The sequence below is a fragment of the Cervus elaphus genome, chromosome 6 (genome assembly GCF_910594005.1).
Source record: "Cervus elaphus chromosome 6, mCerEla1.1, whole genome shotgun sequence".
Classification (NCBI taxonomy): domain Eukaryota; kingdom Metazoa; phylum Chordata; class Mammalia; order Artiodactyla; family Cervidae; genus Cervus; species Cervus elaphus.
The window spans coordinates 538271-563790 of NC_057820.1; the positions used below are offsets into that span (position 1 = coordinate 538271).

Sequence of the window (25520 nt, forward strand, 5' to 3'; positions counted from 1 at the left end):
AGCCTGGAGGCGGCGTCACGAGGGCCCCTCTGCGGCCGCTGCGTCTCCTCTGGTCCTGCCGCCCTTGCCCCTCGCCCCTGCTGCCGAGCCGTCCACCCTGGGACCGTCTGCCCGGCATGGTGCCCACACTCCCCATCTGGGGCATCGTGCTCACCCTGCAGGCACGCACCCAGGCAGACAAGCACGGCGCCAACTGTGCCCTCAGGAGCATTTCTGACACCCGCAGCATGGAGGCCCGGCCCTGCTCGGCTCCCGGGGGTGGAAGGTCGCCTGCTCTCAGCCTGCTCGGCTGTGGGCGTGACCCAGGTGAGAGGACCTAGGGCTCTGGCAGGTCTCAGTTAACTGCGACTTGAGGACCGTAGTTCTTTCTTTCCAGCCTGACGTGTACCGAGCAGCATGGGGTGAGGAGGGCACACCTGGCCCGCGGGAGGTCACACGTGAAGCCCACGGCTGGAGACAGACAAGCTGCATGTGATGGGGCCCAGGGGTGGGTCCGACCCGTGAGGCTACACCACCAGCCGCCGGCCTGGACCAGTCTGCCGCCTCCCCGAAGGCTGTCACAGTCCCCAGCAGGGAGGTGGGGGCTGGCTGCCCGTAAGAAGGTTCTACAGAATGAAGAGCAGACACGTCACACTGCTGCCCTGGAGAGCCCAAAAACCATTTATTCACTCATGTGGCTGAGTCGCTCTGTCAGGAAGAGGCAGGCCGGCGCCATGGACACCCAGACGGGGGTGAGCCTGCTGTCATGCATGAGCCCCCCGCGGACACCCAGACGGGAGGAGCCTGCTCTCACTTGTGCACAAGTCCCCCAAGGCTGGCAGGCCCTGCAGGGAGAGAGACAAGGTCACTGCGAGGGGCTGCAGGGGCTCTCGGGGCCTGCGCTTCGGCTGCTCCCTGGGCCCCACTCGCCTGATGCCTCTGCATCAGCCCCGAGATGCTGATGGGCTGCCTGGGCGCTGCTCCTCTGCCCGCCGCGGGTGCCGGGCTCTGCCTTGGCCACTCACAGGGCATCTGCAGGGCCGGGATCCTAGCAGCAAATTTGATAGATAAAATCACCAGTGCCTTTGACCCCATGGCCACTCAAGGGTCAGCTGCTTCTCAGTTTCCAAGGGCACACGGCCAGCCTGGGGCCATGGGTCCAGCGGGAGCAGCCCCCACACAGCATTCGGCAGGCAGCCTCACTGGAGGCCCGCTGCGGACTGTGGTGACCCTGGCAGGGCCCTGAGAACCGCTGCTCACTCCTAGGGCCCAGAGCATCCACATGGGACCCCAGGGTCCTCTGTGCTGATGCTGAAAAATTACAGTCAGGGGGCGTAGAGCAAGGGGCAGCTCCTTGGGGGGTCAGAGGGCACGGAACGGGGGATGGGCTGGCTGTCTGGAGGTCAAACAGGGTGGGGGGGCTGTCTGCCTGGGGGCCAGAGGGCATGGAGCAGGGGGGCTGGCTGGCTGCGGGTCAAAGGGTGTGGAGCAGGGGGCTGGCTTCCTGGGGGTCACAGGGCATGGAGCTGGGGGCTGGTTCCCTGGGGGTCAGAGGGTGTGAAGCAGGGGGGCTGGTTCCCTGGGGGTCAGAAGGCGTGGAGTAGGGGGACCAACTCCCTGAGGGCAGATGGCCCGGAGCAGGGGGCTGGCTGTCTGGGGGTCAGAGGGCACGGAGCAGACCCCTGACATGGAGTGGGATGAAGGTGGCCTCACGGAGGTTTGGGTTGCAGCCTGTGTTCAGGTGGGCAAGGGGGTGGCTTTTGTCAGTCACAGGCAGGCAAGGCCAGGGGTCTGGACGGTACCAAACGGCAAAGTGAGACGGGCGCTGGGTGAGGGGTGAGAGGGAAGGAAGGGTCTGCCGTCTGCGGAGACTGCCTGGGCTCCCAGGGCTGAAGAGCCCCTGGGGGAGGCAGCCCACGCCTGGCACAGCTGCCCCTGCGCAAGGTGTCCCGGGCTGGGTGCGCTGGGGGTCCGTCCAGCTGGAGCCCCTCAGGGCAGCACTGCCTGTCAGGAGACCCTGCCACCCCTGGGGTCCTGCAGCCAGGATGGTCCTCCACGGTTTTCGTGACAGTGACCCATGTCACCTTTCACCTTCAAGAACGTGAAGCGGTGCCCAAGGCACAGCCTCCCTCAGAGCCCGGGCCGGGCAGGGTCCAGGTGCCCCCAGGGGCCAAGGGTGGGACCTACCTGAGCGCCTGGGGCTCGCTGGCGCATCGGGGCATCAGGCCAAGGTGCTGAGGGCGATGGGCGATGCTGCCTGCAGTGAGAGGTCAGGGGGGCTGTGCCCATCGCCACCCCCGCCCAGAACACCCCATGCTCTGCTGTCTTCTCGCCGAGTAGGTGGCCTGATGCCACCGCCCCCCGCCTCGCTGCCCCATTCGGGAAGGACGCCCCTGTGTGCGGCGGCTCTCGATCCACGTCTGGACACCTGCCACCCCGAGGCCACTGGCAGGGAGGCCCTTCTGGCTCTGAGGAGGGTGGCCGCCGCCGGCAACACCAGGCGCCGGGACCGCTGTGTGGTCTCCACCCAAGCCGCAGAGGCTTACCCTCTGACTCCTGCCATTGACCCCTCCCGGCCAGTGCGAAGCTTCTGTTAAAGATGTGAAGGGTGCCTGGTGTGCTTCAGCCACACCAGGGGGCAGGTATGGAAACACTGCTCTTTTTGAATACCTGAATTCCTCTGCATCTCAGTTCTGGAGTTGCAACAGGAGGAAGCAGGAAAGAGGGGACACCAGCGTTTAGCTGAGGCTCCCTTGTGTCCCCTCACGTACCCCTTCAGTGACCAACCCAGACCAGAGAGGGCGAGTGCCTCTCCCAAAACTATGTGGCCAACGGGGGTCTCGCCTCTTTGCCTGGGGCAGTGTGGACTATGAAGACACAGCCCATGGCAGGTGACCATGGGAGACCCCCAGAATGGCTGAGAGCCAGGATGAACCATCTTAATAGCTGTGTTCATCACTCCTGCTATTTTCGGGGCTTTACAGGGTCTGACAACCTGGGGCCTCAATGACCCTGGAGGAATGGCCCCCCAGGTGGGCTGGCTCTCAGCGGTGGGCCCGCTGTGCCCAAGAGCCATGTGCGCCTCTGACATGAGAGCAGCCAGGCCGGACCTGGCTCCTGTCTGCGGCGACACTCAGCCAAGACAAGCGGGGCAGCCTTGCCACCTGCCGGCCTGTGCACCCCGCCGCCCCTCCAGGGCCAGCCCCCACCCCGGCTCTGGCCCAGGCCTGCGCCTGTGCCTCCCGAGCGGCCCTGCCTCCTGCTCCTGGGGACTGCGAGTCTGTCCTGCCCACAGCTCCCACCCTGCTGGCCTCCCAGAGAGAATCCTGTGTTTGGCGCTCACACGCTCGAGCCCTGATAGCCAGCAGCAGCAGTTTCTCACCTGTGCTTTACAGGACTCTGGGGACAACTATCATTAACACTGCCGAGGACCCTGAGGCCCTAGGAGGTCAACAACTCACGGGCTGTGTGGGCAGCAGTGCGACCCCAGGAGCACAGGCGCCACGCCCTCAGTTGGTGGTCTTTCAGGTCCTGCCTGAGAATCAGGGACCCTGAGGTCGAGGTCTCTGTCCTGAGGGGGGCGACCCCAGCGCTCATGAAACCGAGGCGGCGGCAGGGCATGGCGGCACAGAGCTGTTGCAGAGCTGGAGCTGCGGCCCGACTGGGAGCCAGTGACCAGCCGAGGACGTCCCCAGGTCAGGGCCGGGTTTCAGTTCAGGAAAGCACGGTAATTGAGGGCGTTTGGCAAGATTTCCTTTTGAAAAATTCAGATGGAGACCATGTTGACATGTAAAGAGGGTGAACTTCACTGCTGGACATGTGCGGTGCTCGTGCCCATGACACCAGGACGGGGGTCCTCTGGACAAGACCCCGAGCACTGACAGCTGGGCGATCGAGGCAGGCGAATGGCTGGCCTCGCGCACAGGCTCATGGGTGGGAACCGGCAAGGGGATCGAGCCACGGTCCCACGGCTTCAATTCTTCCAGGGGTGTTTGCCAAGAACTGACTTCCAGCTGCCATGGAGCTGAAATCCGCAAGGAGAATGGACCATTCCAGGACATCGCCAAGGCAGCTGACAGCCCCGCACTTGGACACCCACTGCCGCCAGGTGGGGGAGGGGGCTCCCTCGGCTGGGCCGAGAGAGGGCGGCTGGGAACCTGTGGCTTTGCGTCCCGGGACGTGAGGAGGAGGAAAGGGCACAGCGCTGTGGCCCGCACACAGACCCAGACCAGCCACGGCCATCCCGGGAGAGTGGGGTGAGGCCCCAGGACTCACACCATTTTGAAAAGTCCTCCAAAATAAGCAAAGGGCAGAGAGTCCTCAGCTAGGAGAGTGTTTCCTCACACACGGGGATGCGGGGACGCGAGCACAGGGTTGATGGCGACTCCTGCTCAGAAACAAGGGGCCAGACAGCAGGACAACCCTGCAAGGCGCCAGTCAACTGAGAATCTACCCAGTGAGCTCACCCTCAAATGAAGACAACGTTGTTCAAAGGTGGCCAGACAGCAGGACGACCCTGCAAGGCGCCAGTCAACTGAGAATCTACCCAGTGAGCTCACCCTCAAATGAAGACAACGCTGTTCAAAGGTGGCCAAAAGCTAGGAGAGCTCACTGCTGGCCAAGCTGCCCCACAGTGAAAGAGTGGCCGCCGACAGGCACGCGGCTCCGCGGGGTAGAAGGCGGGTGCAGATGCCTGTGAAGCGGGCCTGAGTCCTCCTGCCTCTAAGACAGTAAGCGTCTCTAAAGGAAGCAGGAGAGCCGGACTGCGGGCTCTTGTCACCCACGGCTCCATGTCAACAGAGCCTCTCAGACGGGGAAGCCACTTGATCAGAACTCAGTTGGGCGGCAACAGAGGCTACGGCTCCCCAGGCATGAGAACCACGGGACAGCGTCCCTCGGTCGGCTTGGCTCCTTGCCACCCCCGCAGGCTCGGCTTCAGTCACGTCCATCTCTGTTTCCCAGAGTCCCGAGGCAGGCGTCCCAGAGCAAGGCACAGGCAGATCTGAGTCCTGGTGATCGGCTGGATCCGGGGTCCCGCCTGCAGACATGCCTTCAGGCTGTGTCCTCACGTGACCTTTTCCTGAGTGTGCATATCCCGATGACACGGATCCAACGGGATCAGGTCCCACCTTCAAGGCTGCACTGACCTCCTGAAAACCCCAGCTCCAAACACAGCCACAGCTTTGAGGGTACACAGTCCACAGCAAATGGCGCACTAAGAGTGGTGAACACAAAAGGAGGCAGCTAAGGAGATTTGGATAAACATGGAACCCCACATGGCAGATAGAACACAGCACAGAGGCAGACATACAGGCCAAACCCGTTAACAGCTGTGCTGACCCAGTGGACTGAACGCTCTACCCAGACGTGGAGATCATGAGTATCACCCAACCATGCGTGTCCATGGGACACACACTTTAGGTCCAAAGATGCAAACGGGTGAGAGCAAAGGACAGAAAGATGCCTCGCGCATACTGTACCCAATCCGAAATTCAATGAGGAAAATTCCACTATCAAATAACTCACTCCTAAGGTTCCAGTTTACGAAAAAAGCATAAGACTCGTATGCTGAAAATGACAATTCTTCAGGTCACTTAGGAACCAGTAAGTGGACAGATCTGTCAGGTCTCATTGAGAGGGCAACCCCCCAAACCATGAGCTCAGGTAGAATCTGATCAGTGGATCTTAGGATTCATGTGGAAATGCACTGCACTTGTTGTTCAGTCACTAAGTCGTGTCCAACTCTTTGTGACCCCATGGACTGCAGCACGCCAGGCTTCCCTGTCCTCCACTATCTCCCAGAGTTTGCTCAGATTCACGTCCATTGAATCGGTGATACCATTCAACCATCTCATCCTCTGTCATTTCCTTCTCTTCCTGCCTTCAATCTTCTTCAGCATCAGGGTCTTTTCCAATGAGTCAGCTCTTTGCATCAGGTAACCAAAGTATTGGAGATTCAGCATCAGTCCTTCCAGTGGATATTCAGGGTTGATTTCCTTTAGGATTAACTGGTTTGATCTTGCAGTCCAAGGGACTCTCAAGAGTCTTCTCCAACACCACAGTTGGAAGCATCGATTCTTGGGTGCTCAGCCTTCTTTATGGTCCAACTCCTGCATCTCTACATGACTACTAGTAAAACCATAGCTTTGACTATACAGACCTTTGTCAGCAAAGTAGTGTCTCTTGCTTTTTAATAGGTTGTCTAGGTCTGCCATATCTTTTCCTCTAAGGGGGCTTCCCTGATAGCTCAGTTGGTAAAGACTCCGCCTGCAATGCAGGAGACCCTGGTTTGATTCCTGTGTTGGGAAGATCCCCTGGAGAAGGGACAGGCTGCCCACTCCAGTATTCTTGGGCTTCCCTTATGGCTCAGCTGGTCAAGAATCCGCCTGCAATGTGGGAGACCTGGGTTTGATCCCTGGGTTGGGAAGATCCCCCTGAAGGGAAAGGCTACCCACTCCAGTATTCTGGACTGGAGAATTCCATGGATTCATGGGGTTGCAAAGAGTCGGCCACGACTGAGCGACCTTCACCTTCCCTTTTCCTTCCGGGGAGCATCTTTTATGTCAGGGTTGTAGTTACCATCTGCAGTGAATTTGCAAGCCCAACAAAATAAAATCTGCCACTGTTTCCATTGCTTTTCCATCTATTTGCCATGACATAATGGGACCAGATGCCATGATCTTTGTTTTTTGAATGTTGAGTTAAGCCAGGTTTTTCACTCTCCTCATTCACCCTCACCAGTAGGCTCTTTAGTTTCTCTTCACTTTTTGCCATTCAGTCCAGTTCAGTTGCTCAGTCATGTCCGACTCTTTGCAACCCCATGAACCACAGCATGCCAGGCCTCCCTGTCCATCACCAACTCCTGGAGTCCACCCAAACCCATGTCCATTGAGTCGGTGATGCCATCCAACCATCTCATCCTCTGTCGTCCCCTTCTCCTCCTGCCTTCAATCTTTCCCAACATCAGGGTCTTTTCAAATGAGACAGCCCTTCGCATCAGGTGACCAAAGTATTGGAGTTTCAGCTTCAACATCAGTCTGACCAATGAACACCCAGGACTGATCTCCTTGCAGTTCAAGGGACTCTCAAGAGTCTTCTCAACACCACAGTACAAAAGCATCAATTTTTTGGCACTCAGCTTTCTTTATAGTCCAACTCTCACATCCATACATGACCACTGGAAAAACCATAGCATTGACTAGACGGACCTTTGTTGACAAAGCAATGTCTGTGCTTTTCAATATGCTGTCTAGGTTGGTCATAGCTTTCCTTCCAAGGAATAAGCGTCTTTTAATTTCATGGCTGCAGTCACCATCTGCAGTGATTTTGGAGCCCAGAAAAATGAAGTCATCCACTGTTTCCCCATCTATTTGCCATAAGTGATGGGCCCAGATGCCATTATCTTACTTTTCTTCTTCACTTTCTGCCATAAGCGTGGTGTCATCTGCATATCTGAGATTATTGACATTTCTCCCGGCAATCTTGATTCCCGCCTGTGCTTCCTCCAGCCCAGTGTTTTTTATGATATACTCTGCATATAACTTAAATAAGCAGGGTGACAATATACAGCCTTGATGTACTCCTTTCCCAATTTGGAACCAGTCTGTTGTTCCATGTCCAGTTCTAACTGTTGCTTCCTGACCTGCATACAGATTTCTCAAGAGGCAGGTCAGGTGGTCTGGTATTCCCACTTCTTTCAGAATTTTCCACAGTTTATTGTGATCCACACAGTCAAAGGCTTTGGCATAGTCAATAAAGCAGAAATAGATGTTTTTCTGAAACTCTTTTGCTTTTTTGATGATCCAGTGGATGTTGGCAATTTGATCTCTGGTTCCTCTGCCTTTTCTAAAACCAGCTTGAACATCTGGAAGTTCACGGCTCACATATTTCTGAAGCGTGGTTTGGAGAATTTTAAGCATTATTTTACTAGTGTGTGAGATGAGTGCCATTGTGTGGTAGTTTGCGCATTCTTTGGTATTGCCTTTCTTTGGGATTGGAATGAAAACTGACCTTTTCCAGTCCTGTGGCCACAGCTGAGTTTTCCAAATTTGCTGGCATATTGAGTGCAGCACTTTCACAGCATCATCTTTCAGGATTTGAAATAGCTCAACTGGAATTCCATCACCTCCACTAGCTTTGTTTGTAGTGATACTTCCTAAGGCCCACTTGACTTCACATTCCAGGATGTCTGGATCTAGGTAAGTGATCACACCATCGTGATTATCTGGGTCATGAAGATCTTTTTTGTAGTTCTTCTGTGTCTTCTTGCCACCTCTTCTTAATATCTTCTGCTTCTGTTAGGTCCCTACCATTTCTGTCCTTTATTGAGCCCATCTTTGCATGAAATATTCTCTCAGTATCTTTTCTTGAAGAGATCTCTAGTCTTTCCCGTTCTACTGTTTTCCTCTATTTCTTTGCACTGATCGCTGAGGAAGGCTTCATCTCTCCTTGCTATTCTTTGGAACTCTGCATTCAAATGGGTATATCTTTCCTTTTCTCCTTTGCTTTTTGCTTCCCTTCTTTTCACAGCTATTTGTAAGGCCTCCTCAGCCAGCCATTTTGCTTTTTTGCATTTCTTTTCCTTGGTGATGGTCTTGATTCCTGTCTCCTGTACAGCGTCACGAACCTCCATCCATAGTTCATCAGGCACTCTATCAGGTCTAGTCCCGTAAATCTATTTCTCACTTCCACTCTATAGTCATTATAGTTCTGCCATTGGGGTGGCATATCTAAGGTTATTGCTATTTCTCCTGGCAATCTTGATTTCAGCTTGTGCTTCATCCAGCCTGGCATTTCACATGATGTACTCTGCATACAAGTTAAATAAGCAGGGTAACAATATACAGCCTTGATGTACTCCTTTCCCAATGTTGAACCAGTCCATTGTTTTATGTCCAGTTCTAACTGTTGCTTCTTGACTTGCATACAGGTTTCTCAGGAGACAAGTAAGGTGGTCTGGCATTCCCATCTCTTGAACAATTTTCAAGAGATTCTGTGGATCACAGTTTGTTGTGATCCACACAGTCAAAGGCTTTGTGTTTTTCCTTTGATCCATAAGGTACTTATAATTGTGTTAATTTTCAAATATTTGTTTTAGTCCCAGATTTTTTCCTGTTGCTGATTCCAACTTAATTCCACTTTGGCCCCAAAATACCCTCCGTGTAAACTGTCCTTCCCAAGTGTCAGGGCCTGTCTCACACCCCACTGCAATGTCCTCTCCACAGAACGTTTCACCTGACCTTGGAAAGCCTCCCTCGCTCCCCCACCACTGCTGGGGGCACAGTGCTCATCAGGTAAGGGGTCACTTACCTTACTATCGCTTGTCTAGTAGTTGCATCAATTACTAACAGTGAATGTCCAAGTAAGTGCTGAAGGAATGATTACTTTTAAAATTCTGTGGTTTTGGCCCCATATGCTTGGGGGGCGTCTGTGTGGGGTGTCTGATAAATGGACCTGAACTGGGCAGAAGAGCCCCTGCCCTCTGGGCGCAGAGCCGCCTGCTACGGCAAGGACGCTGCTCTGGCTCCTGACCCACTGCTCGCTGAGGCACTTGTGCTGTGTCTTAGCCTGTGTGCACCTCCAGGCGCGAGGCGGGCCCCCCGCAGACAGCGCACAGCAGGCAGAGGTCTCTGCCCTAGCGGGCACTCACACCGGACACTGTTCCAGGCCGACGCTGCGTGTCCACCTCACTGCTGCTTCTGCCTCTGAGCGGGAGCGCGCGCCCAGAATGCACTAGGTTCGCCCTGCCGCCCGTCAGCCTCTGCTCCAGGCACCTGCGCGCAGTCAGGTGGGCACACCGTCGTCAGCGTCACGTCCTGTCACCGCGAGGCTCCCCCGCTCCTGGTCGGTTTTTCCGGCGTCATCCGGCGTGGGGTCGCTCCTTTCACCCTGACCGTCTCTGCACTGCCGCTGGAACGCGTCTCGGGGGTGGGGCCACGTCTCCCCTGGCAGGCCGGCGCTCAGCGTGAGATGGGAAGGGCTGGCGCGCGCCCGCTCCTGCCGCCGTGCTGTCTGCTCTCTGCGCTTCGGTGCTCCCCGCCCGCCGGCCTGTGTTGCCTTCTAAATGCTTTTTAATGTAACTGCTTCCATTCCTCCAGGTTTAAAATGGTTCTTTCCTTTTCTGCTTTTTAAAAATTGAAGCACAGTTTACTCTCAACGTTGTCTAGTTGTAAGCGTACAGCTATGTGTTTCAGTCACACATTTATCTATCCTTTTCCATTATGGGCTCTTACAAGATACTGACAGAACGGAGAGGCAACAAGGTCCTGCTGGATAGCAGGGGTACTGCGGTCACCACCCACCAGACCCCGGGCTCCTAAGGGGAAGGTGCTCCTAGCAGCGGGTTCGGGGCCTTGGGCCTGCAGACACTGGTATGAGACCGACCCCTGCAAGGCCGTGCCAAGGTGGGGGCCCGGAAGGCCCAGTGCCCAGGAGGAAGGCCGCCTCCATCACCAATGGGATGGGCCAGCAGGAAGCAGGCAGTGCCTGAGGACGAGGGAGCGCAGGTTTCACAGGGGCTGAGAGGTGCTGCGTCCACGGGGCAAGCGGCTGGAGCCCTGACTGGTGGGCACGCCAGCTGCACAGGAGGATGGAGGTGGGCAGGAGGCGAGGAAGCGCCCGGGAGCGACTGACGGCCTGAGATCCCAGGAGAGCAAGGGCAGGGAGAGAGGAAGGCGCATGCCTGACCTGCACCCATGGTTTCCATCTGAGGCTGGGCAGAAGGAAATCAAGCCCCAACCAGGTGCTCAAATGCCAGGGCGGCACCAACAGGCCCTGGACGAGGTGGCGCAGAACACCTACACCTCAGGGGTGACGCTCAGGACCTTGGCCTCAGCGAGAGAGGACAGGAAGCCAAGGGCAGAGACGCGGCAGCAGCGGTGAGAGAAAGCCAAGGCGCTGAGGGTGGAGAGGAGTCAGCACGCGGCTCACGCATGTGTGTTTCCATGATGACGCTGCCGAGGGAACTTCCGGGAGGGACTCGGGGGCGGGGACAGCGTGAGCCTGAGCCTGGCGCTCAAGCTGACCCAGGGAAGGGCCGGGTGCTCACCCAGCGGCCATGCCAGCAGCAGCCGGGAGTCACAGCAGCACTAGGATTTCTGTGCACAGCCCGGAGACAGGACAGGACACCAGGGCCAGCGGCCCCTGCATTGCCTCAGGTGGACCTGCAGGAGTGGCCCACTTTGGGGGAAGGGTAGGCCCTGCAGCGCGTGCAGTCTGGGCGAGGCGAGGCGTCTCCACTTACCCATGCGTCCATCCCGAGGTGGGCTGAGCAGGGAGATCCTCGGTGGGCCAGCGGTGACCTCAGGCTGCATCGTAAAGAGAGAACGACCGCTGATGCTCCAGACTGGCTCAGGAGCAGAGACTGTCCCTGTTTGCTAAGAACACAGATCCTCAGTTGCATCTGTCTGATACACTGTTGGTGTTGTGTGCAGGAACACGGCCGCTGGTGGCTTCGCGCCTGCTGCCCCAGGGGCCCAGGTGGTGAGTGAATGAAGGCTCCACTGGTGACTTTAAGGATCTCATAAGAGGAAAAGTAAACGAAGTTCTTGGCTGACATGAGGAGTTCGAAAATCCTGAGTAATCCGCACTTTGGGAGCGTCTCATCTCCTCGAAATACAGATGCTGACAGATGCTGGGTGGCGGCAGCAAGGGCAGGCCCACTCCGCATGTGCACATGCCAGGCGGGGCCCCACCCCACCCCGCTGCCCCGAGCCCTCCGCTAACTGCGCGGTGGGGCCTGGTAGGGGGCACACGCCCCGTGGGGGCCAGGAGCCTGGGCCTGGCACTACTGCTGCTGCCCGCCGGCCACCACCCCCCGTGCCCTCACTGCGCCCTCGCCCCACTCCCATGCCTGGCACCACAGCGCCCCTTTGCTCTTCCGTCACGCGGTGAGCGCCAGCTCTGTGGCAGCCTCAGTCTAGGGCCCCCTCTGCCGACACCTCCACCCCAGCCTCACCTCTGCTGGCAAGATGACAGCCTCAGAGGGACCCCCAACACTCTGCAAGTGGGGTTGCGCTGCCCAGCAACCCGGTGTCCACCCATGGGAGCAGCTCCCCGCCTCTGGGCTCCAGCCCCTGACCACCCAGCGCAGGCTGACACCTTGCGGAGCCTGCGGGGACGGCCGGGCTGACTCCGCACGACACTCGCTTCCCGCCGAGGCGGCGTGGCTGGGTGTGAGCAGGCCCCACCTCACAGCCTTCCCTTGGCCACTGTGCTCAGAGCCCCTCCGGCTTGGCCCCCGTCCTGGGCCCTCTCTGGCCCCCTGCTCCTCCCCCCACCTCCAGCCTATCCTACACTTGGTGCCCCGTGCCCAGCAGAGGCCAGCTCTGAGAAGTCAGTCACAGCGTGGGGACAAAATCACTCCTGTCAGGCAGAATCTGAGTGTCGTCTCTCCTCACAGGCCTGAGCCTTCTGTTTGCAGGAGGGTCTGTGACAGTACACAGGAAGACTTCACAGGCGCAGGGCATCCAGTGGGCACTGCTGCTGCCCAGGCTGGAGGGGGCGTGAGTACAGCAGCACCAGGAACTGAGGCGTCACGAGGCCACCGGGCCAGTGAGAGAGGGGGCACCCCCGCCCGTGACCGCACCCCAGCCTCCCCCCCGAAGGCCTCTCCTCGGAACCTCCTGGCGACCAGCCGCCTCTGCGTGTGCACTGTGGGACAGCTATCCACGCCAGGAAAGACCATCCGTGCAAAGCACCGGGGACCACACGTGTGATCTCGGTGCACTCACCTTTCTCCTTGGAGAGGGTGTGAGGTCAACTTCCATGGACTCGACCCTGTTACACAGGCAGCGAGATGGTCACGGGCTGACTGCCCTGAAGTAACAGAAACACGCATGCACGCACACACACACACGCACACACATGCATACACACGCACACACATACATGCACACATGCGCATGCACGCACACGCATACACACGCGCGCGCGTGCACGCACACATGCAAACATGCACACACGAGGCCCTGCAGGCCCCCTCCCTATGGCTGCTCAGCACTCCCACAGCGCAGTGATCACAGCCCCGGCAAGGCCAGCAAGGCCCGTAAGGCAGACACACCTGCCCACGGACACAGACGTGCCCGACGTGTGGCTGGAACGGGCCTCCCGTCTCCTGCCCCCCATCCGCCCTGGAAGGTCCCCTCTCAGCTCCTCCTCGCCACCTGCGCTGTCACTGGGCTCCTCCACCTCCTGCCGGACGTCCAGGGCGGGACCCCACCTCTGTCCACCCTACCGCCTGGCCCACGTGGTTTACACATGCAGGGCTCGTCCACATGAGCTCCCTAGTTAACCTGCTCCAGGCTGGTGGGGACGGGGCCAGGACTTCCCGCAGGTGCACGGAGCAGCTGGGAGGAGGGCCTTGCCTCCTACTTTCTGAAGAGCTGGGGCAGGGGTGTGGCCTGCCGGGCACGGCCAGAGCACCCCCATCAGCCTTGCTGCCCACGGGCCCAACTGCAGCCTTCCAAGAAAGACACTCCACCGGGGGTCTAGGCTCCAGAGGCTGCCACCGGCCCACCCCTCTCATCTCAGTCAAAGGAAGGGCCCAGCCTGGTCACGTGGCCACCCCACCGACCCCTCTGGTTGGGGATGGGAGTAAGGGGCAAGCAGCAGAGGTGGGGGGGGGTGCCTCTGCTCAGGGCCTGCGCTGGGGGCGGGGGCTAAGGGCACAGACCTTTCAGAGGCTGATGAGTCACGGGACTGGAACAGAGGTCCGTTTGGCCTTGCTGAAGGCGCTGTGATGAGAGAGCACAGACCGCTGTGCTGGAGCTACAGGCACACCCAGCACCTGCGCCCCCCACCCCCTTCCAGGCATCACTTCACTTACTTGAAGCTGGAGTTTTTACTGTGCTGAAAACTGCTTGTTGTGACGACCTCACCCTAAACAAATGGAGAAAAGGCATTAATTGAGTTGCAAACATTTACATCCAGATAATACCTTCCAACCTGAAGTAAGGAAAACAGAAACGACCCATTTCTCCATGACACGCCTTGGCCCCTCCTCACCTCGGGAACCTGCACAGGCCTGGTCCACCCCAGAGGGGCTCCCCTGAGTCCCCAGAACCCACAGCAGGCAGCGCCAAGAACACAGTGGGCACTCCCTTGAAGCCTGCTGAGCAGGACCGGCTGCTGGGCCCAGCTCCCAAAGGGCACTTGTGCCTACTTCCAGGTGACCTCGTGAAACAAGTCCGGTGCGGCTGTGTGGGGTGGACAAGCATCCACGGTCCCCGAGACAGAGCCAGAGGCAGAGACACCACCAGGGCAGGGTGGGGAAACCCGGGTACGCGTGATCTGGGGCGAGGGTGCCAGCTGCAGGGTTCCCCCTGGAGGGAGACCGCAAGCCACACCAGTGCAAGCGGAGTGGAGCGGCCAGAGAGGGGGCCTCGCCCAGAAACCACTGCCCCAGAAACACCCCACCTAGAGACCAAGGAAAACAGGCAGACTTGAACCTGGAGACACCAGGCCCGGGAAACAAAGTGCTGTGAGCCTTCCCACCCGCCACGTGCCCTCTCCCCACCGTACGCCCCCAAGACTCACCTCTGCAGCTGTTCCACCCGCAGCGTCGACTTCCTGAGGGACTCCTCCAACTGAGAAATCTAAACACGATCGAATGACTTCCCATTACCACACAGGCCGGGTGACAGTTTAGAAGAAACAAATGAATCCTCAAGTTCTTAAACCAGGAATCAGAATGCAAGTGATGCGGCCACGGCCCTCGCACTTTTTGTGAGAGTTTGTACCAAGTCCAGGTCACCAGATGTGTCGGAAACGGGCTCCAGGAATCTCTTCAGGAAGTGCGAAGCCCAGCCCAGCACCGCCCCACCTCATGGGGCACCCTTTGGGCACAGCACCCTCCCCGCCCACCAAGCGCCCCCTTGACGACTGCCCCTTGCTCCTCTCAACCCACACGGCGCAAAAGGAAGCTTCAACCCAAGTCAAGCTGAAGCTCCACATTTGTTTTCACTAAAGCTTTATTTTCTTTCTTTTGAGTTTCAAAACCAAGTGAGGAGGATGCTTTGGGGATAAGCAAATGGGTACTAAACCTCCTTTTGTGAAGATCAGCCAGGGCTACTTTATGGTCACATTCATGGAGAAGTACCACAAAGACCGTGGGGTGACTGTGGGTCTGTACTGATGTCCAAAGTGGAAGTGAGACCACACTTGGGTCTCCAGGTGGCTGCATGGCTGACCTCAGAGAGGCACCGTGCAGCGGGCTGAGCATCTGCAGGCAGACACCGCCCAGCGGCCCATGCCAAGAGGGGGTAATGCAGCCACCTTGCTCCCTGCGGCCCGCTGACTGGAGTTACCTTTTCTCCATAGAAGGCTAACAGTCTCCTCCTGTGCTTTTCTTGAAATTCTGAGATCTGAGAAGACAACACATGTCAGTTGCTGCAGAGGCTGAGGCCGGGGGCTTCCCGAAGCCGCTGGCTCCTCCCCAGGCATGGCCCCGCTGCTGCCCAGCAGCCAGAGCAAACACGGGCAGGCCCCGGGCTCAGTGGACAGCCCTGGCCAGGTGAGCTCCACCCAGAGGTGCTGAGCACCACGGGTTTCACGTGAAGACCACGTGGGCACGACGGCTACTCTGCCCCCTTCCACGTGGCTCCAGGGGCACTCAGGACACAGGACAGGACACGACCCACACGGGACAATCACCACGTGCTATCCCTCAGGGAGCAGCCGCTGGATCTCAGGAGACCCCCACCGGGACTTCGCTGGGCGGGGACACCACCAGGCAGGCTGGCAGGGCCACACTGCTCTGGGAGCCCAGTGATGTTTACTAGCCGGTCAAGGCCAGCAGTGCCTGAAACCAGCACCATCCTTGGTCTCCAATTATGAGCCCCAACCTCCATGTCTATGGAGCAGAGCCTGGACTGTTCCTGGAGGTGCTGACGGACGTTACAGGAGAATGACTGACTCACTTCTGGGAAGGGAGAGCTGTTCGTTTACGTATTTATCTGGCTGTGCCGAGTCCTGGTTGTGGCACGCAAGGTTTTCCATCTTCTTTACAGGATGCAGAATCTGCAGTGACAGCACATGGGATCTAGTTCCCTGACCAGGGATCGAACCCGGGCCCTTGCACTGGGATCACAGAGTCTTAGCCACTGGACCACCAGGGAAGGCCCCAGAGAGAGCTATTCTCAAACCTTGGGGTTTTCAGATGACACTCACCCTCCTGAAACACTGAACTGAACTGTTTAGGCCTAATTCTTGTCACCTGTGCACAGCTGAGAGACAGCAGAGACGGTACTAAGCTGGTTGAGGCCTGTATCATGTAAATACTCCCCCAGTCACTCCCTGCCCCCAGGCATGCAGACGGCAGGGCATGCTCCCAGGGCTCACTGGTCTGGTCCAGATGGAGGGAAGAAGTCCTTCTATGCAAAGGAGGCTGGCCGTCTCAGGGCGGGGGAGGGGGGAACCACAGGCGGAGGGCAAACACCCTCCCAGAGCCCCTGCCAGCCTGGCTGCTGGCTCATCAGAGGGGTTCAGAGCCCTCGCTGTCGGGGCCTCGCCCCACGGGACAACGGATGTGCATCTCCACCCACAGGAGGGTCAGTGGACACAGGCTCTGCCCAGCACGCCTGCCTGTGGAGGGGATGATGTGAGGGCACCCAGGGCCGCCCCTGCAGGAGTCCTCACAGCTCCTGAGGCCCCATCCCAGGAAGGCTCCGGATCACACTGACGGCCTTCACTCCCGGCTGCCCCCGCTGGGCCCTCGCAGGCAGATGCCCAGTCCTCACTCATCAGCCGGGACTGATCCTGCCCCTCCCTCTACCTCCCCTGGGCAGGACCAGAGGTGAGAGCCGTGCCCCCCGGAGACGTCTGAACAGGTCTAAAGTTGCCTTCCCATCACTGAAGCAAAACAAGGTGACAGTCACCTCTCTCAGCTCACTCCTCCGAGGGTCCCACGCTCAGGGCAAGAGAGACCGATGTCCGAAGCTGACCCCCGAACGCATGCCTTGGGGCAGGGCCCAAACTGAGGAGCAGCACCGCCTCTGGGCGAGGCCCCGGGCTCCTGGTCAGCAGCATCTGGGAGCCAGTCACAGGGAACCCCACCTCTGAGGCACTGGGCCCAGCAAGGCCCGTGGGCAGGCCACTTCCAAGGAGAACCTTGGTAGGACAAGCATGCAGGGCTCCATGATTCAGACGCAGCAGGACAGGTGAGGCCACAGCAGGACCAGGGCCATGGGCAAGGCTGACTGTGGGCCAAAGGCCGGGGAGGGGGTGGTCCCTGAGCAGCAGGTGGGGGCAGCCCCCCTGAGGGCAAGGGCTCCGCGTGTGCTCGGGCGCAGCCACACGCCACCTGGCCAGCCTCTGGGTTCAGTGTTGGCCTGACCGACAGCAACACAACGAAAAAGGGCTCAAGTCCCCAGCTAGAGCGAGACAGAGGCGAGACTTGATGACACTCGCACAAAGTCTGCAGGCCGTGCCTGACAGCAGCCAACCCTGGGTCTCCGCAGAGGCCGAGGAGGAGCTGACCGCGGCCACACCGCCCTGGAGCCCAGGACAGTGGGAGGACTGGGCTGGAGGAAAGACGCGAGTCCTTGGGTCGGGTTACGGTCTGGGAGCAGCACAGGCCGAGGGCGTCTGTGCCGAGGGGTCAGGAGACTCTGCCCAGCCCAGCACCCTCGGTCCCTTCTCCGCGTCACGGGGAGAGGCTGGCGGGTGAGCGCGTCAGAGGTGGGGAGGGTTCGGGGAGGATCTCAGTCAGCTCAGCAGGAACCGGTGGTGCTGCCACCACTCAGGCAAGCCCAGGCCCCGCACAGGCGCCCGCAGCCTCGGTCCCGGCTGGCTTCACTCTCTTAGAGTCACGGAGGACCCCACAGAGACCGTTCCACGGGTTTTACCTACAAACGACTGCCCTGTGAGAAACTAACGCAGTGAGAAATTAAAGATGCTCATTAAGTGCACTGAGAGTCACAGCAAACTCCGCATGCCAGCATCCACAGCGAGCTGCCCTGCTCCCTGCTGTGGGCCACTTGGCACGAGGCGGGCACTTGACCACCACCAGCTGCCTGACCATGCCTGGTGGGCGCACGTGTGGCCGGAGGTGGAGGGGCGGCCACTCGGCCTCCCCCGGGGCCCCAGGCTCTGTGCTGGGCCGTCCCTGGAGAGACCACTCCAGGCGCAGGGCTCCCGCAGACCTCCCAAAGATCACCACCAGGGGCAGCTCTGGCCCCGGGGCCTGGCCCGAGAGAGGTCCTCCACTTTGACTGAGGCGACAGAAGCAGCCCTGCCCAGCGCACACATCGCACTGACACTGAGTCCCAGGGCCTCCCTGGGCCCCTGGCCACCCCGGCATGAGGGGTCAGCCCTGGTCCGGCTGGTGCTCTCGGCAGAGCCGGAGAGCGGCCTCCCGGGGAGGGGACAGTCCCCCAAGCTGGCTGACCATGGTCTCCAGGCCCACAAGCCCATGGTCCTGCGAGCAGCAGTGCCCAGGACGGGCCTCAGCCACAGTCGGCCCCTGCTGCTGCCCTACTCGGCCTTACCCCAAGGGCAAGTGGCAGGCGGCCAATGCGGGGTCTGCACCTTTAACAGAAAGACAGCCCAGGGGAGTGCTGTCCAATGACATCTAGTGAGGAACGCCCAGCATTAAGGCTGGGGATGGAGCAAGTGTGCAAGAAGCAAAGAGATGACGTGCAGGCATGAGGGGGTAAGGAGAGGATGCACAGGCACAAGGAGGGGTCAGAAGAGGACGTGCAGGCACGAGGAGGGATCAGGAGAGGACGCGCAGGCACGAGGAGGGGTCAGGAGAGGAGGACGCGCAGGCACGAGGAGGGGTCAGGAGAGGACGCGCAGGCACGAGGAGGGGTCAGGAGAGGAGGACGCGCAGGCACGAGGAGGGGTCAGGAGAGGACGCGCAGGCACGAGGAGGGGTCAGGAGAGGATGCGCAGTCACAAGGAAGGTAAGGAGAGGACGCGCAGGCATGAGAAGGGTCAGGAGAGGACGCGCAGGCATGAGAAGGGTCAGGAGAGGACGTGCAGGCACAAGGAGGGTCAGGAGAGGATGCACAGGCACTAGGGGTCAGGAGAGGATGCGCAGTCACAAGGAGGTAGGAGAGAGTGTCAAGAGAGGGCATCAGGAGACACTTTGTCAAGTCTCAGCCCGCTGCCCAGTGTCTGGACGCCTCAGGCCCACCTTCCAGACCCAGAGCTGCGGCCCAGCCCTCAAACCCTGAGGCAGCGTGGGCGTCTTGATCGAGCAGCCGCTGTCTCACACCCGCAGACATGGGAGCAGTGCCCGGCCTTCCACAGTGGGGGCGGACATGGACTGGGCTCCCAACCCACCTCCAGGGCCTGGGGACGCACCTGGGAGGTCTCCTTGGCATACTTCCTGCACAGACTGTCTATGCCCATGAAGAGCGCCTGGATGTCGGAGTCCGTCTGAAAGAGAAAAGGCTGCTTCTGCCAACGCTGCCTCCAGGGCCTGGAGGTCCGTGCGCTTCAGGGCCGAGACCCAGCCAGGACGCCATCGCAGCGGCTTCCAGGGGCCACCGAGGACACCCTGGTGCAGGAGAGGGGCAGCACCACCTCTTAGGGACCAAGGGTGGCGCTGAGGAGTTTCGGGCAGCTGCCAGGGTTGGGGCAGCCAGGTACAAAGCAAACAGTGGAATCAGAAGCAGGAAGAGCAATGGGCACAACCTCTAACTCTCACAAGTTTGTGTTGAGTTACTTCAGCGTAAACGTGACAAAAGAGGGTTTATGAACCGGCACCTGCCCACCGGCACGCCTCCTGCAGGCACGCCTGCCTCTCCTCTCCCCTCGTCAGCACCACAGGCATAGAGGGCATGCACAAGGACACACATGGGCCCATCCCCGCTGAAGTGAGTCACGCTGCACACAGGGAAAGAGGTCCGCAGAAGAAACCAGGAAACACTTGAAGGGCCAGGGCCCCAGGAGCTGCTGGAGGACCTTGTGGCGGGGAGGGGGCAGCTGCTTCATTGGAGAGGGGGGCAGCTGCTTTGCGGGTGGGGGCAGCTACAGGGGAAACAGCCCCAGACTCCGCTCAGAGCAGGGGCTGGGAAGGGCACTGGCAGGGCAGCGGGCCTGCTGCAGGCGCTCCAAGTACACGCAAGCCCCACACTCAGATCTCCACCCGAGACCCTGGACAGCACCCGACGCCCCGCGCCCCGTACTTCAAAGGAAACAGGACAGAAGCCTGCCCCCACCTCCAAGGGCCCGGGTGAGCCCTACACACAGCAGCAAGGACCCCAGTGATGAAGACCGGACTGATGCCCACTAAGGACCAGGCCCCACAAGGAGACCTTCCCGGGCCCTGGGGGAGGCGAGGGTGTCGGTGCTGACCTGCCAGGGCCCAGGGCTTCCCTGAGGGGAAACAGGGATGGGGAGCCCCAACAGCACAGAAGGGGCCTGCACTTCCTACGCACGAAGGAGGAAATATTAATAGTAAAATTCTGAGTGTCATTTCATTTAATCTTTTCAACAATGCAATGAGGGCCCCAGAGCAGATGGGAAAGGGACCTTTCCAGGAGCCCACAGCTAGGACGAGAATCTGCTCTGGGTCTGCCAAATTCCAGAGCTGGGCTCACACTAAGACACGCTGGTTACTCCCTAGAAGCTTATTATGGGAGAACAGTTCCTCCAAGTGTGGACTGTGGGATATTAATATGCGTTCCTTGAAAAAGAGTTCTGTCACAAACGCATTTGAGAAGCGCTAGGTGGAGGAGGTTTAATGAAGTGATGCACTCTTTCTATTCTGAAGACAAAGTGGTGGTCGAGAACCCTGGCTGGCTTGGGAATCAGTCAGACTTGGGTTCTCAATGCCTCTCTGTCTCTCTTTTCATTTGTGATGGTTAGGAAGACATTTTGCACCACCACCCTACCCTCCCACACCACCAGGCCTCACTTTTCCCCACTTCTAGGAATTTATGCTCCAGAAATAGTCTTACAAGTATGTAGAACTATGGTAAAAAAAAAATATTCATTTTAAGACTGAAATAGTAAAAAACTGAAAAAACCCAAAGGTTTTTTCCTATCACACCAGGAAGTCATTTTTAGAGAATGTGGGTGTGTACACTTTAGAACATGTAGTGTCAACTGGGAAATACCACTTTGTTAAAATCCCACCGACACCCAGAGCAGGGCCCACACTCCTGGTTGTTCTCCTTGGGAAACAGGAGTTGGGGACTTTCACATTCTGTTATGGTTTTCTGTTATGTTTGAAGTTTGAGGTAATTTTATGTGTGTAATCAGAAAAAGAACTTTTACAGATTAAACATCAGATCAAATATACATCTTGGCACCTACACTTGAATGGATCAACTTTACTCCCTTGACCCTCTTAACTAGAATGGACCCCAGGGAGACCAACCTCACCACCGTGAGGAGCGGCAGGAGCCAGCGCCCCACGCCTGTCCTCAAGCAGCACTCAGGCTCTGGTGAGGGGACAGCTGTGTGAGGTATTCAGGACCACTAGTGGACTTTATACAGAAAGTCTGCATGATCTCCTAGCACACCAAGCAAATCAAAGTAAAAATTGAACATCACACTTAAAAAAAAAAATCACTGATTAACATTAACATACTACAGACTTCTACTTACATGTTTTGAAAGTAGAATTGTACGACATGCAACTTTACAAATCAAGCATTCATCCCTTTTACCTACAAAAGAAAGCGCACTTTATTACAGTGAACAGTGCTTTTAAACATATATAAATGCAGACCTTAAATTACAGTACTTGTAAAAGTATACAGGATTATAGCACTTACCGTGGACAAGCCTGGGGGCATGCACATAGCGGTAAAGACTTACACAGTAACAATCCATTTTTTCTTGTTATCCAAATATGCTCCAAAACAGTGGCCATACAGATCAACACCTCTTAAACTTAGATCAGCCCAGATTATTTCCAAGCATATTTTATAGAAATAAAATGGGGATAACTTAGCTGAAAATTTTAAACACTACAAAATGAAAGCTCCTCCCCCGCACCTGACAGCTCCAGGGTTTTGCTCTGCCGCTTGGCCTTGGCAGCAGGGCTCCTGCGAGGGCCAGGCAGCTGAGGGGCTGTGCTCCACCTCCTCCCACCCGCCCCTCCTCCACCGCCTGGCCCTGGGTCCCGCAAGCCTCCCCCTCCTCAACCCCCTCGCTTCCAGCTCCTCTCTGGCCCTGCCCGGTCCTCACAGCCTCTGATCTCGTTTTCTCCACAAGGCAGCTCAGAGGCCAGGCGTCCACACCCGGCTGCCCCAGGTCCTCCTAGGCAGCGTCAATGGCCCAATCCCAGGGTTGTCCCCTCCACAGTCATCGCCTGAGAAAGAGGCCCCATGAGGCCTGCCTCTCTCCCCTTGCCCACACCAGAGCTGATGGGCTTGGCCCCCTTCCTGTGTCTTGGGGGTTCGCCTCCCCTTCCCCACCCCAGGCCTAGTCTTTCAAGGGAGGGCTCATCTCCTCTCCCACCCACTGCCTCCAAGAGGGCGCCTGCCCTCCCACAGACCCCCTAAGCTCCGCCCCAGCCCGCCCTCTCTCCTCCCAGCACCCAGGCAGCCCCCCTCTCCTCTCCGCAGTGCACTTAGGCAGGTAGTCCTCAGGCCGGTGCCCTGACTGCCTGGGAGGCCTGGTTTGACATTTTGGTCTCTCCCCGCCCCAGCCTCCTCCTGCCCTCACCCAGCTTCTTTAGGAAACGCTCTGTCCCAGGTGAGAACAGGCTTGTGTGTCTCCTGCCTCCCGCCCTCCCCTCTCCAGCCCCTCCAGTCCCCTCCCCACTGCACTCCGGTCTGGACCACCAGACCCTTGTGTGCTCACAACCCTTTGCTGCCTCCCTGCACGGCTGGCCCCGGCACCTCTGTTCCAAACGTGAGGTCCTGAGCCTCAGCTCAAACCTGCTGTCTCCCCCGGTATTCTGGATGGCCAGGGGGGCCCCACCCCCAATCCGGCCAGCTGCCGCCCAGACTCAAGTCTGCCCAACACGGGCCCTGCTTCTGTCCAGCCCTGGCGGCTGTCCTGCTTGGACACGTCTCCCTGTGCTAGGCTCCACTTCCTCCCAGAGTGCTGCCTCCCCTGCCCCCATCCTGCGTCCTCCGGCTGCCAGGATCCAGACTCAGCCAGCCCACCTGGGCACACGCCTCTGCCGCCCCAACCCCAGAACCTGCGAGCCCAGCACTAACACGCCTGTGGTACCACAAAGACAGAGCCTGGAGGAGCCCGAGGGTCAGTGGTGAGCTGGGAAACATGCCAGGCCGGAGCAGGTGTGGTGGGGAAGGGGCGCGAGGGGCAAGCGTGCACCGAGGGTCCTGAAGGGAGAGGCCCAGACACGGGCCCGCGCGGGGCGGAGTGTGGGGTGAGCCTGGCACTGGCTGGACCCCCTGCTCACGGCTGCCCAAGGTGATGGGTGCCATTTCCTTCAGAGGGTCTGGGGGGTGGGCAGTGATGTTCTGATTCTTCATCCGTGAGCTGGTATCACAGGTCAGTTACTGTGAGAACTCACTGCGTTTTCATTTAGGCTTTTTTCCTGCCTGAGCTCTCTAGGTCAATGTCTGTCAAGAATGTCTGTCAAGGTGGGGCCACAGGCGCGGGTGCGGGGCTCGCAGGTCCTGGGGTGGGGGTCGGATCACCTCGCAGCCCGCAGGCAGCCCTGGGTTCCCCTCCCCTTGCTTCAGGCCCTCACACGCACCGCCTCCTCTGGGGACCGTTCTGCACCCGCCTCCCCGCTTCCCGCCCCACGCCCGTGTCGGGCTCCAAGGGCCAGGTGGGGCCGAGGTGCAGGGCCCTGCGCTGCCCACTGTGCCGGCGGCCCCGCTGCACCAGCCCAGAGGCGTCCACGAGACGCGAGCCCGGGGCCTCTCGGCCGGCGCCCTGGCCCTGGTGCCGCCAGCCCTCCCCCAAGAAGCCCAGTTCCGAAGGCCCTCCAGCTCGCCTCAGGGAGCCTCCTCCTTGTGTGGCCACCGCCAAGGGGCCCGGCTGCCGGCCAGCGCTGCCCGCCCCGCCCTGACCTTTGCGCAGGCAGACGTCACAGTACACGTGGCCACAGTTGGTCAGGCTGAAGCACGACGTCGCCTGGGGCGGCTGGAAGCAGCGGTTACAGAACACCCAGCTGGCCATGTCTGACCCAGGGTCGTGCCGCCGCCGCGCGAGAGCCGCGCGAGAGCAACGCGAGACCTGGGCGCGGGATCTGCGCCTGGCCCAAGGGTGTGACTCCGCGCCTGCGCGCCAGAGTGGCGCTGCTCCCGCCAAAACGCGCCCCGGAAGGTACCAAGGCAGGAAGGGACAGGGTGAGGATTACACTTTGCCGTCTGTGGGTTGTCTCCGCGGGACGTCAGGGAGGAGGAACGTGCAGGTGAGGACCCGGCCCCACTCACTCCAGCGCTGCAATCCCCAGTGACCCTCCTGAGGGCAGCGCGTGGTACTCCGGGAGCCATGTGGACCCCCGGGCGGTGCCGAGGTGGGTGCGCCGAAGCCGCCAGTCTCAGGGACCCTCACAGGAGGCAGTGCCTGGGCGAAGGGTGGAGCCGGCCACAGGGAGACGTGACGTGTGCCGGCCTTGAGCGCGCTGCGCTGAGCTGACCGGCCAGGAGGCCCTTGTGCTGTGGTGGCGGTGGGAAAGGTGAGGGGACTTGAGGGCCGCAGACTGGAGGTGGGAGGGGAAGGGGCCCTGGGCCACGACGGACCAGTGGGGTCAGAGGGACAGGAGGTGGGGTGGGGGGACACCTTGGGGTGGGGTTCTAGGAGATCGCTGGGCCAGGGCGGGGCGCCAGGAGGGCTTGGTGGATCAGGGTGGGGTGTGACTAGGGCCCAGGACCAGCTGACCAGGTCACATGGCAAAGCTGGGCCAGGCGAGCCAGGGCCTTGCTTGCCTCTGGCGTGGGCATATGAAAAGTCTTGACCTAGAGAAGATTGTTTTCTGTTTACAAAGATATAGAGGAGCTGGTGGAAAGGACTGTTCTATTTTTTGTAGCTTCTAATGACCTTGTAATTAGAATTTAGAGAAGGATTTTCCTGAGCATCTAGTGGTTGAGACTGGGCTTCCAGTGCAGGTGATGTGGGTTCTGTGCCCAGTTGGGGAACCAAGATTACACATGCTGTGCAGTCCAAAGGAAAAAGAAAATTAGAGAAAATGAAGGGAACCTAACTTCATATTATTTCAAACCTCATGGAATGCCCCACACTCTCCGTAGAAGAGCTGTTTCCATTGCCCTGATCCAGGTGGAGGGGGATCAGGTGGGACCTGCGGAGCAAACTTGGTTGAGAGGAAGTCTCTGTGCAAATGGAGAAAAGTGGCCTTCTTTCAGGGAAACAGGAAGACTCAGAGATTCAGGATAACTGACTGGAGTGCGTTAGGGAAGATATGTACCCCTCTGTCCCAGGCTGCAGCCAAGAGCCTCCTGTGGCCATTGGACCTTGAAATGGGACTGGGTCCAAGTTGAGATATGCCTTGATTGCAAAATACACCTGAGTTTCCAAGACTTCTTATCAAGAAAGAAAAGTAAACTATCTCATTAGTAATTTTGTATTGATTACATGTTAAAATGGTAGTGTATTTGATGTATTAGGTTAAGTATATGTCACTAGGGTTAATTTTACTCTTT

General features: G+C 58.7%; 1 protein-coding gene across 3 annotated transcripts; it reads right to left on the reverse strand.

The window, feature by feature from the left end:
* Positions 1-457: 457 nt before the first annotated feature.
* Positions 458-24057, reverse strand: RNF212 (ring finger protein 212). 3 transcript variants are annotated; one of them, XM_043905930.1, is made up of 12 exons: positions 23928-24057; positions 21538-21599; positions 19285-19359; positions 15285-15341; positions 14515-14573; positions 13805-13857; positions 13652-13712; positions 12711-12756; positions 11222-11285; positions 2167-2236; positions 910-1027; positions 458-824 (listed from the first exon to the last, which is right to left on the reverse strand). In XM_043905930.1, exons 1-12 carry the CDS (start codon positions 24034-24036, stop codon positions 744-746), a joined length of 855 nt encoding a protein of 284 aa, XP_043761865.1. In that variant the 5' UTR covers positions 24037-24057; the 3' UTR covers positions 458-743. The 3 variants fall into 3 exon arrangements, with proteins under 3 accessions (XP_043761865.1, XP_043761866.1, XP_043761867.1); XM_043905931.1 differs by lacking the exon at positions 19285-19359; XM_043905932.1 differs by lacking the exon at positions 458-824 and having other exon boundaries at positions 2167-2232.
* Between the last annotated feature and the right edge of the window lie 1463 nt (positions 24058-25520).